The following is a 12,498-nucleotide window of genomic DNA, read 5'->3' on the forward strand; positions in this document are numbered from 1 at the left end:
TTGTATTCAATGCCCAGAAAACATTAAGCCAGACCACATTCACAGATATATATTTTTGATAGCACACATTTAACCACCACTAACTCGCTTTTTATTAAAGAATCATTTTAGTTAATTTCTCCCTTGCTTACTCCAGCTTTAATCCTCCTATATGGCCTTGTAAACGAGCGGTACTGTTTAGCTTGTTGACAAAATGTTTATATGCTCTCCTACTTGTAAGTCGCTTTGGATAAAAGCGTCTGCCAAATGAATAAATGTAAATGTAAAAAGTTCTTCTATTTTGCCATGTTAATAAATAAATGGGGGTGCCGTTCGACCGGGGAGGGTGGCATGCATACGTCTTTTGCATTCACATTGCGTGCATTCGCATTTATAATACGTCCGTCTGAGCGACCAATGCGTCCGTTCTGGCCCCATACGTTAGCGGCCCACCGGGAAAACGTCCGGTACGCCAGATGGCCAGTCCACCCCTGGAAGTGAGTTATTTCACTTATTGAGCAGTAACTGTGCTATTCAGAGACCACCAGTCTCTTGTCTCTTGTCTTGACCATCTACAGTATGTTGTAAAAAATACTATATTTCAATGTGAAGTAAGTATGTTTTTTTTTCAACGTAATCTTATTTTGTTTACTTTTAAGTAATATTTACTTAATATTTTAACAAACAGGATACTAAGGGGCGGTTTCCCGGACAGGGATTATCTTAAAAATTAGGATATTTAAAAACATTTTTAAAAACATACTTTACAGTATCTTTACAGTGTGCATCTTGAGACAAAATAATCACAATGATGTATTTTAAGATATGTCAGTGCAAGTTGTTTTTGATTAAGAAACAAAATTAAGTAACACAAAAGAATAGTCTGCCCAATGTTAACTACTGTATAATTTAAATTTAAGACAAAGCAAGGACTTTAGCCATGACATTCATATCTTTCGATAATTTAAGGTGTCATTCATATCATTTGTCTAGCACAACGAAAAAAATCAAGATAACAAATTGTGTTTGTGCCAAAAAGTTGATGTCAGCATAGTTAAAGCGAAATGCTCTACGTCTGTGTTTGTATGAGTTAGTCAAGTGTCATGAGTTCATTTGCAGATGCATGATCCATTTGGCACGCACATGTTTATGGGTCTGCTGTGGGTACAGAGGGAGGTGTGTTGGGGGATGGACCTGTGACCACAGATAAGACATCCATGACATTTTTCTGGAAATAATTCATCAGGTTTTGATTCAAACTAAACTGCTCTTCAGAATGCTTTAGATGAGTCCACATGTCTGACAGCTAATCTCAGAAAGCCAAAGATAGAGTCATTATTCCCGGTGAAAATCTGAGAACTCAGTCCATACGTTACCCCCTGTGGGGTTTGAGGATTGGGACCCCCCAATCTATGTTGAAAGGATCATATCATGCACATGAATAAGGTAGGTATGGGTGTCTCTGAGCCTTCTGCAGCAAAATTCAGCGTGGAGAGGATAATTCTGGATAAAACTAACCTGGATGAAGTAGCTGGATGGCAGAGTGAAATACAAGGGCCCTCTTTAAAGGAGAAGATCCGTGACTCGGTAAGGTAAGATGTGGTTGGTTTTTACATAAATGTCAAATCTGTTTAAATGAACTTGTGTGATAAATGTTTGCATTGTTCTTTTTTGATTGCCAGATGATTTTTTCAATTTCATGTCACTTCTTCGTATAATAAGTTGGAGTGTTACTCTTAGGTATAAAAAATCTATAAAATGTTTTCTTATCTTAAATATCCCAGTCATTGGTAAAACCTCTTTAGTTTAAAAGCAAGACTGATGAAATGTGACATGTGAGCTTGCCTAACAGCAGAGAGAGAAACACAAATGTCTGGATTAAAAATACTGTTGTTTATAAAACCAACGCACGGACGATCATCATCGTCATTGCATTTCATAACAACATATAATTGGTGGAAATACAGTGTGCGTTAAAGGATGATTTATGTATTGTGTTTGTTCTCTTTCTTCATTATGATATCCTATAAACTCTTCATTCTTTCTGCTCCAGGTGCTCAGTGGGACGCGTTTGGATTTGGATTCTGACTTGGATTCCCGTTCTCTCCTGGATTCCCTGTTATTCCATTCAGGAAAATGCTCTCGGTGACCTGGTTTCGGGTGTCAGTGTGGGAATCATGCACCTGCCTCAGGGTCAGTTTACAACAAGCACAAAAAGAAACTACACATAAGACCGAATAACACGGGAAGAATCACAGAAACTCACAAAACCCTGGGTTGTCCTCATAAAAAGCGTTAATAAGGGGATAAAATGCTAAAAATATTATTGATACAATTACCTTTGTATCTTAACTTTTTAATATAAATTATGTGATGTATTAGAAGCTTGTGTGTGTGGTTTATATTCAGGCATGGCGTATGCTCTTCTGGCCTCTGTTCCACCTGTCTTCGGTCTGTACACCTCCTTCTATCCCGTACTGGTTTACTTCATCTTTGGCACCTCTAGACACATCTCAATAGGTAAGAGACAGAGGGATAAATATGTATCCAATGTAAAAAAATGTATATACTGCATAATAGTATCACACTGTGCTGTATTTTTAAAGGAACCTTTGCTGTAATCAGCATCATGATCGGAAGCGTCTCAGAGCGACTGGCACCTGATGATTACTTCATTATCAATGGGACAAACGGATCAGTCATTGTGGATACAGAATCAAGAGATGAGCTACGGGTAAAAGTGGCCGCAGCTACGACATTACTGTGTGGCATCTTTCAGGTGAGATGGATGGAGATGGGGTGGATAGGGGTGGGTGGATGGATGGATGGTCGGTTGATGGATAGATGAACGAATGAATGAACAAATGAAGGAAAGGATGGATGGATGGATAATGGATGAACGGATAGATAGAGATGGATAATAGATGGATGGATGGATGAATGGATGGATGAACAGATGGATAGAGATGGATAATGGATGGATGGATGGATGGATGGATGGATGGATGGATGGATGGATGGATGGATGGATGGATGGATGGATGGATGGATGGATGGATGGATGGATAATGAATGGATGGATAATACATGGATGCATGGATAATGAACGGATGGATAATAGATGGATGGATGGATTGAAGGAAGGATGGATTGATGGATGAACGGATGGATAGAGATGGATAATAGATGGATGGATGGAATCGATGGATAATGAACGGATGGATAGACATGGATAATAGATGGATGGATGGATGGATGGATAATGAACGGATGGATAATGAACGGATGGATGGATGGATGGATGGATGGATGGATGGATGGATAATGAACGGATGGATAATGAACGGATGGATGGATGGATAATGAACGGATGGATGGATGGATAATGAACGGATGGATGAAAGGGTGGATGAATGGATGGATTGAGATGGATAATAGATGGATGGATAATAAATGGATGAAAGGATGAACGGATGGATTGAGATGGATAATAGATGGATAGATAATGGATGGATGGACAATAAAAATGGACGATAAAAACCTCTTAATCAAAATCTTATTTAACAGATTTTGTTGGGTCTCATTCGGTTCGGGTTTGTGGTGACCTATCTCTCGGAGCCACTAGTTCGGGGCTACACGACAGGTGCAGCCACACATGTGATCATCTCTCAGCTTAAATACATGTTTGGACTGTCTCCTCGACGATTCACTGGACCCCTGCAGCTGCTTTATGTGTGTACTCACTGCATGCAATTTATGTGCTTGATCTTATTGTTTTTTATATCTATTGGGTTAAATACTAAGAGCATAAACTGAGACATTTCTATGTCATAACTGAGCTTTCGTTTTAAATTCAGAATTCATTTAGTTCTATAAAAATTATGTTTATATATTTATATAAATATATTTATTCATGTTTTCATTATTTTGTAGACTCTTTTGGACCTGGGCAGTTTATTGCCCCAGACTCATGTTCCTACTCTGGTGGTCAGTCTGGTGTCTCTCACAGTTCTGATCATTGTCAAAGAGATCAACTCCTGCTACAGTCACAGACTACCTCTCCCTATACCAATAGAGCTTATGGTGGTAAGTGTTACTGTACCATTATTAAACAGGATAAGAGAGAGTGAGAGAGATGCTGTTAATGTCTGTGTGTATATTTACAGATTATTTCAGTGACTCTTGTTTCACATTATATTGATCTCAGAGATGTTAATGGTGTTGATGTGGTAGGAGAGATTCCAAATGGGTAAGTGTGTGTGTTTCATAATACATTATAATCGATAATTTGGATTTATTGTGATTTCTAAAGCTCTCAATTTAACAAACAGTAAAGCACTAATCTCCTTACATACGTCAAAGCATTTTCAGCATTAATTGCATCTCAAGCATTGCAATTCTTTGACTTGGTCACAGTCACACAAGAGCCAGTAAGGCAAAATGACTTTTGCTCTAATTCGATGAAAACTAGTTCACCTAAATGTTACAATTCTGTCATCATTTATTCACCATCATGTCTATCAAAACCTGCATATGATTCTTTCTTCTGTGGAACACAAAAGAAGGTGGTTGCCCATTCAGTGGAAGTCAATAAGGGCCAATGTTTTTCGGTTACCGACATTCTTCAAAATATCTTCTTTTATGTTCTGCAGAAGAAAGTCATACAGATTTAAAATGACACGAGGACGAAAAAACGATGAAAGAATTTTAATTTTGGGGTGAACTATCCCTTTAAAAGCCAACGCTAAATGGTCCAGTGAGCGTCTTTTATTTCATTGGCATGAGAATATACATTTATGGTGGTTTGGATCTATAACCTCTGACCTCCTTCCAGACTGTCGCCGCCCACCGTCCCAGAGATGTCTTTATTTTCCTCGATTGTTGGGGACGCGTTTGCTGTAGCTGTGGTGGGATATGCCATTAACATTTCTCTGGGAAAGACTTTTGCTCTCAAACACGGATATAAAGTAGACAGCAATCAGGTACACACACATATGCTGTACTAACCTCAGAATATATAGAAAAAAGACACTGGCACACCACCATCTCAAACATTTTTGGAAACTTGTTAAATATGTAAGTTAAAGTTTGCTTTTACAATTTCTAAATACATTTTAATTTTTCTCTGCAGGAATTGGTAGCATTGGGGCTCAGTAACACCATTGGTGGATTCTTTCAGTGTTACTCTGTCACCTCCTCCATGTCTCGCAGTCTTGTCCAGGAGAGCACTGGGGGGAAAACACAGGTAATAAACTGGAACAATCAAAAACATTGAACACACGTAAATTTATGTAAACACTTGTTTATGAATACACAATTGTGCCTTTACAGATCGCTAGTGTGATATCTGCTATTATTGTACTCATTACTGTTTTGAAGCTTGGCCCACTTTTTGAGGAGCTACCCAAAGTAGGTCATCTTTATCATTTACAAATCCATTCATGTTTTATTTAAATGCCGAGTTAATCTTAATCGTCCACCCTCAGTTGATTAGTATGTTGGTTTTTGTGTGCTGGTCATCAGGCTGTGCTGTCCACCATAGTGTTTGTGAATCTGAAAGGAATGTTCATGCAGTGTCGTGATATTCCTGCCCTGTGGAGAAGAAACAGAGTGGATCTGGTGAGATCTGGTCATGTAATGGAGATGTCTGTGTTGTGTATGAAACTGTGTCATGACTCTTTCTCTGTGTCTTCTGATAGCTGGTGTGGCTTGTGACGTTTTTCTGCACTATACTTTTGAATCTGGATCTGGGTCTTGTGGCGTCTATTAGCTTCAGTCTTCTCACTGTGATCTTCAGGACCCAGTGGTGAGTGTGTGTGTGTGTGTGTGTGTGTGTGCGTGCGTGCGTGCGTGTGTGCGTGTGTGCGTGTGCGCGTGTGCGCGTGTGTGCGTGTGTGCGTGTGTGTGTGTGTGTGCGCGTGTGTGTGCGTGCGTGCGTGCGTGCGTGTGTGCGTGCGTGTGTGTGTGCGTGCGTGCGTGTAGGCTTATTTATGTGCTTATGAAGATAAAAGAGAAGATAAAAACTTGTTATGTCATGAGTCTAACTATTTTTCTTTCTTTCTGTCTAGTCCACGGTATTCTTTACTTGGTAGGGTGCCAGGCACAGAGCTCTACTTAGAGACAGACTCATATAAGGAGGTATAGCGACCGCATTTAGCCGCTTAGAGGCTAAGTAGATTGATTTAAATGCTGATGTGTTCCATAGTCAAAAAACATGAAGAGATTTATTGCTGGTTGAGTAGTTGTACAAGATGATGATGAAAACAATAAAAACAGAAAAATATATATATAATAACTTCACTTACACGCTAAATTATGACTTAAATGTAATGTCACGTTACGATGTTACTGTGACTATGTCACGGTCAACAGAAAGTGAGCGTCCACTCTACTCACTTCTTTACTATCCAACACCCAAAATGGCAATTAAATACACCTACACCAGAGACAGGAAGTGACGTTTACAAAATAAAAGACATAGCCATTCTGGCGCATACAGGAGGTAAGACTTTCATTTGTAAATTATAAAATATTACAAAATGTAAATCTACACACACTAAAAAACACAATACTAACAGTATTTCTCCAAACTTTTATCTAATTTTTTACTGTTTGTTGACTGTTGTGTTCAGAAGGTTAAAGTCTCATCTATTTACGGTTACTACAAAAATATTTTATTTGCATGGCTTTTAATGCATTATGTACAATTTTACTTTTTTTCGACAATTCTTTAGTGTATAAACTGAACTTAAAAGGATGGTTCACCTAAAACATTTTTTTTTTGTCATCATTTACTCACCCTCAGATTGTTCCAATCCTGTATTAATTTCTTTGTTCTGCTGAACACAAAGGAACATATTTGGAAGAATGTCAGTAACCGAGCAGATCTCATCGCCCATTGACCCCGATAGTATTTATTTTCCCTACTATGGCAGTAAATGATGAGATCTGTTTGGTTACTGACATTCTTCCAAATATCTTCCTTTGTGTTTAGCAGAACAAAGGCATTTATAAAGGTTTGGAACAATCTGAGGGTGAGTAAATGGTGACAGAATTTGCATTTTTATGTGAACTATCCCTTTAAATAATCATGTCTGTGTTTATGAACAGGCCAAAGAAATCTCAGGTATCACCATTTTCCGTTCCTCTGCTACGATCTACTATGCTAATGCTGAACTCTATCAAGAAGCCCTACTGGAGAAGGTACATATACACAAACACACAAGAAGAATTTAACACGTGACAATGGACTTAAAAAATCCACAGGGAATTCAGCAGAGAAAATAAAATAACACACAACCTTCACTCGTTCTTTCTGTCTTTCTTTTTGTCTAGAGTGAAATCAATGTTCCAAAGCTGCGCAAGCTGAAAAGGATGAAAGAGGAGGAGGAGAAAAAGAGGCAAACGAAGAAAGAAGATAAACAAGTGAGAAGGAGAAACTGTTCTGAGATTGTTCTATTTTCTTTTCCAGCAGGACACAAATTTAGAAAAATGTTGGAAACCAAACAGCATTGGCCCCCATGAACTATCCCTAAAACTTTTTAAAATAGCCTATACTAAAAAGTGTGTTGTTCATTTTATTATAGTTTAGTTATCGGGTTATAAAAAGTGTATTTTAGTTTAGTTGTAGCTTTAGTTGAATTTACGTTAAAAAAAATATTTCTTTCTTTTGTTTGTATTTTTGTTTAAATTTAAAGGGGTCAAATGACAGGGCTAAAACGAATATTATGGTTTGTTTTAGATGTAATGCAATGTGTATACACGATTTAAGGTTAAAAAACACTGTATTTTCCATATACTCTGCATGTTTGTATCTCCTCTTTGCCCCGCCTCTCTCTGAAAAGCGAGGTGTGCTATGATTGGCCAGTTAACCGGTGCCTAGTGATTGGTCGAATACTGCAAGCGTGTGACAGAAATGTAACGCCTCTTACCATATTTGGAACATCAGGTTCCAAAGCAATTGTGCTGACAGGTGATAAAATGTCATTGGTACTTTCCTTATATCAATTCGAGCCCGAATCTGATACGGAAAATGAAGATGATCAAGCCGATACATCAACTTTGCCAGCGCGACTTGAGCAGGATGTAAAGGATTGGTGAGGTTTTTAAAAAATATATGATGTTAAATAGTTAAAAACTATAGCTAACTGTTTTACCTTTTATATACGACGTTTTGCCGTTAGTGATCAACCAGTGTTAAGCCACGTCTCGTCGCGACTCAACAAAGACAATAAACCCCATTATAAACACAACATTTGTTGCCTCTAGTTGGAACATAATTACTGATTATTAGGACTTATGTTGTCTTTTTCACGTTGCGTGCGTGTCTGCATTTGCAGATCACAAAAACAGACAAACTCAACACGCGTTAGTCCGTAACAAAGTCTTTTACAATGAAAATATACTTACAGGCTGCGACTCTGAAGCGCCAGACTGTCCTTAAGAAGTTTTAATGCTTGGAATGGCCCCACCTTTTAACCAAAGATTTCGTGCACAGCCGGCCTTGATCTCTCCCAGGTTCATGAAGCAATCATCTGTGAAATGTGCTGCACACACTTGAATATTCGGATTGTACTGTTCTGGACCAGTTTTGTAAATAAAATGTAACCATTCGTTTTTAGTTGTCTCATCTTTTGGCAGGGCAAACAAAGAGTCTTTCTTTTCGCAACGAAACACACAGCGTCTCCACGACATGGCTGCGGCGGTGACGACGATACAATGAGATTTACAAGAACGCCCAACTTACTTGCGTATAGATTTGGGCGTTCTTAAGTCAAATCATGTTACGAAGTGACGTACATTCGCCGTGGTGTGGTTACACGAGGCGTTTCAGACACGTCTGTGTGAGCATTCGCTTTTAGATAGAATGCATCTTTTGTTCCGACACTTTCATTTTTGCCATTTTAAAACATGCATGGACAACTTATAACAACACACCAAAGACACAGAAAAACACATCTTCACGCCATATGACCCCTTTAAAAACTTATGTTGAAATAAAAAAACAGATTTAAAAAAAAATTCTTTAGACTTTTGACGTTGACAGAGTTTTCACATATAGGAAACTAAAGACTAAAAGACAAAATTGAGTGCTTTTGCAGTTAATGCTGTTAGTTAATGGTCTGTCACTCACTAAATATAATATTTGTTTTTCTAGAGTGGCATCCTGAGAGAGTTAGCAAACAAAATGATGGTCTCTTTGAAGAATGTAAGCGACCGTCGCCACGGAACTGACTGTGAACGCATTATCAATGACAACGGGATAGCAACAGTAACCCACAGTAACATAAACTGGGGCTTTCAGTCTGAGCAGGACTCTGAAAATGCAGAAAAACACTCCATCATCCTGGACTTCACTGCTGTCAGTTTTATCGACACTGTCACCCTGAACACACTGACAAATGTAAGAGACTAAAAGGGAAATTACATCTAGCATAAACATTCAAATACAGCAAGCTCAGCTGCCCTTCCCTCTCAAAAATATACATTCAAAAATACTTTATATTATGACCTAAACATGTATTTCAGTTGAGATCATCACTGATGCTTAGAGGTGAAATAGAAATAATCACTAAACTAAAATTCTGTTGTGTCGGACCATTTCTAGATATTTCGGGATTTTGCAGAAGTAGATGTCACTGTTTACCTTGCTGGATGTCAAGGTGGGTAAATTTAAAGACACGCAACTCAAAAATGAACCACAACCACAGAGAGAGTTATCAGAATCTTCAAACAAATACAGTAAGCATGCTTGTAATTGTCGGTGTGTGTGTGTGCGCGTGTTCAGTGTGTGTAGCAGAGCAGTTGGAGCGAGGGGGATTTTTCTCAGGCTCGGTCACCAAAAGTCAACTTTTCCCATCCATCCACGATGCTGTGCTTTACTGTCTGTCAAAGTCTAAGAGAGATCTGGCCAGCTCTGAGTTTTCACAGGTGAGGCTGTCATCATCCCACAAAAGATCCCAACAGTTTCTCTGTCATTTCTTTACTTTCTTATCACATTAACTTGAGCTGTTGCTCTGGATACAGGACATGCCCTGCATCACCCGGTTGTGAACAGCAGATGTCAGGACCTGCAAAACCCCATAATGCAGATGGATGCAATACTGGTAAAACTGTGTGTAAGTTGCAAGAATACAAATAAAACTACATGATATAGCATTATTATTCATGTCTTTTCGTTTTAAAAGTCTTTGCATTTAGGCTAACCTATCTGTGAATGATTTTCGCAAAACAATGTTGTGAGCCTTAAAAATCGTTTCAAACAGATGATAAAAAATCTAATATTTTTATTTCAACTAGTTTTTACTCATTATACTGTATATTTCTTTATATATATATATTTTTTATTCTTGTATTTCTGTAGACTGCCTATGCCCTCACAAAAGCATTTCAATGTCACTGACATCTGTACAAGGCTATGACAAATAAACTTGAAACTTGAACCTGCATGCAGAACTACAGTTTATTAAAGCATTACCATGTTTTTCAAACTGCATCACTGCCATCTGTTGATCGCATCAGCTTTATTTAAACATTTTTTGTCATCTGCTAAAAATATGGACTAAATGCCTTTAATGCCCAAAGACTCTTTAAGTCGAAGGTTCCTAAAAGAACCATTTCTTTTTTTTTACCTTTTATAGCCCGTAGAACCTTTTTCCACTACGAAGATTTTCTTCATGGATTCATACAGCCTGTCAAAAAACCTGTTTCTTAAGAGTGTTGGCTTGAATCAATATCCACTGGTTTATGCTGGTTGTGGGTTTTTCCCAGTCTAGTGGCTGGTTATGCTGTCCACTATTGAAAATGATTTTTTTCTTTTTTTTTTCAAAACATTATATTGTGGCACAACACATCAGAAAGTTAATGTCTTGGCTGGTCCTGTTTTAATCTCTCACTTTTTTGTTAAAGCCTGCACAAAACAAGTTTCCCAGTCCAGACCACATGAAATTCCAGCACTCACAACCCACACATTTCAGTGTTTCTTGTGCGCTTGTATATAACCTGACCAAAATTATTTCCCACCATATCCAGTGGTTTTGAAACACGGCTCTCATAAATGTGGTGTTTTGTTTCTTGGTGTAATATGTTTGGAGATTTGGGTGCACCGTTACTTATCACAGCATGGATTTAGGCTAAGGAATTTATATGAAAGGCAGAAGTAGATCCACCCATTCTCTAAAACCGCTTGTTCTCTGCAGGGTCGCGATCTCTCAGCTTTAATGATAAAGTCACCCTGAAACACATAAAAATATACATTCTGAGTCACATTTTTATTCATTTTTAAGCATGTTTAGCTGAATTCAAATCTCATTGCTCAAAAAAAAAAAAAGTATAAAAATGTATCATCTCACAAATGTTCTTTCACAAATGTAACATTCATTAACTAGCTGGAGGCATTTAGATTACTTAAAGGAAAAGGAAAACCCTAGCCCTAAAATTTCCATCAAAAGTTGTTTGATGTAGGAACAATCCTAGGACATCCGTTCATCTTTGGAACGCAAATTAAGATTCAGGAGTTTTTTGACTCCCGCCCATTAGAGTGAGAGAGAGAGGGTGGGGCCAGAGGATAGACTGACATCTGCTGGTCACGACCTCTTAATGCAGGAAACTTTTAACAACAGTTAAAAGAATACTTCACCCTTTTAACAGACAACCTTGGTCCTTTCTGAAATGGATACAATACTTTTTGTATGTCTGACAGATTTATTAAAAAATATAGTAAATAAAAGAATACTACACCCAAAAACGAAAATTATTTTATAAATTACTTATCCTCATGCCATCCTATATTATAGCCTGTCACGTTATGTATGCAGCAGCCTACTCATACTGTATATACATTACTCATGTATATCATTTAAAGGGGAACTCCGCCGAAAAACGAAATTTCTGCCATGAATTACTCACCCTGAAGTCGTTTGACAACCCTAAGTCATTCGTTCATTATCTGAATACAAATTAAGATAGTTGAAGAGGTCCGGGTGCTTTCTGATTCCCGCCCATAGAGAGCAACATAACTGACGTTAGGAATTCCCGTGAGATCAGGTGGACATTCTACGCTTTGTTACGTTGTGCCTGTGAGGACCCTGTGTTTCCATCACAACCGACATCACTTTTGCACAATGATGGAAAACCCTCAGTCATTTGCAGAAAATAGCTTGTGGGAAAATATAAAGTACAAAGCACATGACTTAACAATTTGAGTGCAATGTTGCATTCAACTTAAAAGATAAAATGTGTGTTTCTCAAACAACCGAATGAATTTCCAAACTTTTAAAATAAAGAATACATAAAAACATAAACACTGCCTATAAATAAAGCTTACATTTCAACAGATATGTATTCAGTTTACTTTGTCAATTGCTTAAACTTTCGATTATTTCCATATTTCCCAATATTGAATTTGACCCAATGATGTTATATATGTGACCCTGGACGACAAAACCAGTCTTAAGGGTCAATTTTTAGAGATTTTTACATCATCTGAAAGCTGAAGAAATAAGCTTTCTATTGATATAT

At 37.8% G+C, this 12,498-nt stretch overlaps 1 protein-coding gene across 1 annotated transcript; it reads left to right on the top strand.

The window, feature by feature from the left end:
• Window positions 1–1,431: 1,431 nt before the first annotated feature.
• si:ch211-117c9.2 (solute carrier family 26 member 6) lies at window positions 1,432–10,109 on the top strand. The gene is made up of 19 exons (XM_057363140.1): window positions 1,432–1,571; window positions 2,033–2,172; window positions 2,389–2,499; window positions 2,586–2,758; window positions 3,547–3,711; window positions 3,913–4,065; window positions 4,146–4,228; window positions 4,814–4,961; window positions 5,111–5,224; window positions 5,311–5,388; window positions 5,503–5,598; window positions 5,679–5,785; window positions 6,048–6,117; window positions 7,090–7,182; window positions 7,315–7,404; window positions 9,137–9,382; window positions 9,587–9,641; window positions 9,767–9,909; window positions 10,006–10,109. Exons 1-19 carry the CDS (start codon window positions 1,432–1,434, stop codon window positions 10,030–10,032), a joined length of 2,232 nt encoding a protein of 743 aa, XP_057219123.1. The 3' UTR covers window positions 10,033–10,109.
• The last annotated feature ends 2,389 nt before the right edge of the window (window positions 10,110–12,498 follow it).

This window comes from Triplophysa rosa, linkage group LG21 (assembly GCF_024868665.1).
Source record: "Triplophysa rosa linkage group LG21, Trosa_1v2, whole genome shotgun sequence".
Classification (NCBI taxonomy): Eukaryota; Metazoa; Chordata; class Actinopteri; order Cypriniformes; family Nemacheilidae; genus Triplophysa; species Triplophysa rosa.

What these genes read in the sequence shown, in the direction of transcription:
- si:ch211-117c9.2 (XM_057363140.1), top strand. Translation starts at nt 1,432, where the DNA reads ATGGGTGTCTCTGAGCCTTCTGCAGCAAAATTCAGCGTGGAGAGGATA. An exon ending in CCCTGAACACACTGACAAAT is followed by an intron (nt 9,383 to 9,586) that starts GTAAGAGACTAA and finishes GACCATTTCTAG; the next exon opens with ATATTTCGGGATTTTGCAGA. An exon ending in TTACCTTGCTGGATGTCAAG is followed by an intron (nt 9,642 to 9,766) that starts GTGGGTAAATTT and finishes GCGCGTGTTCAG; the next exon opens with TGTGTGTAGCAGAGCAGTTG.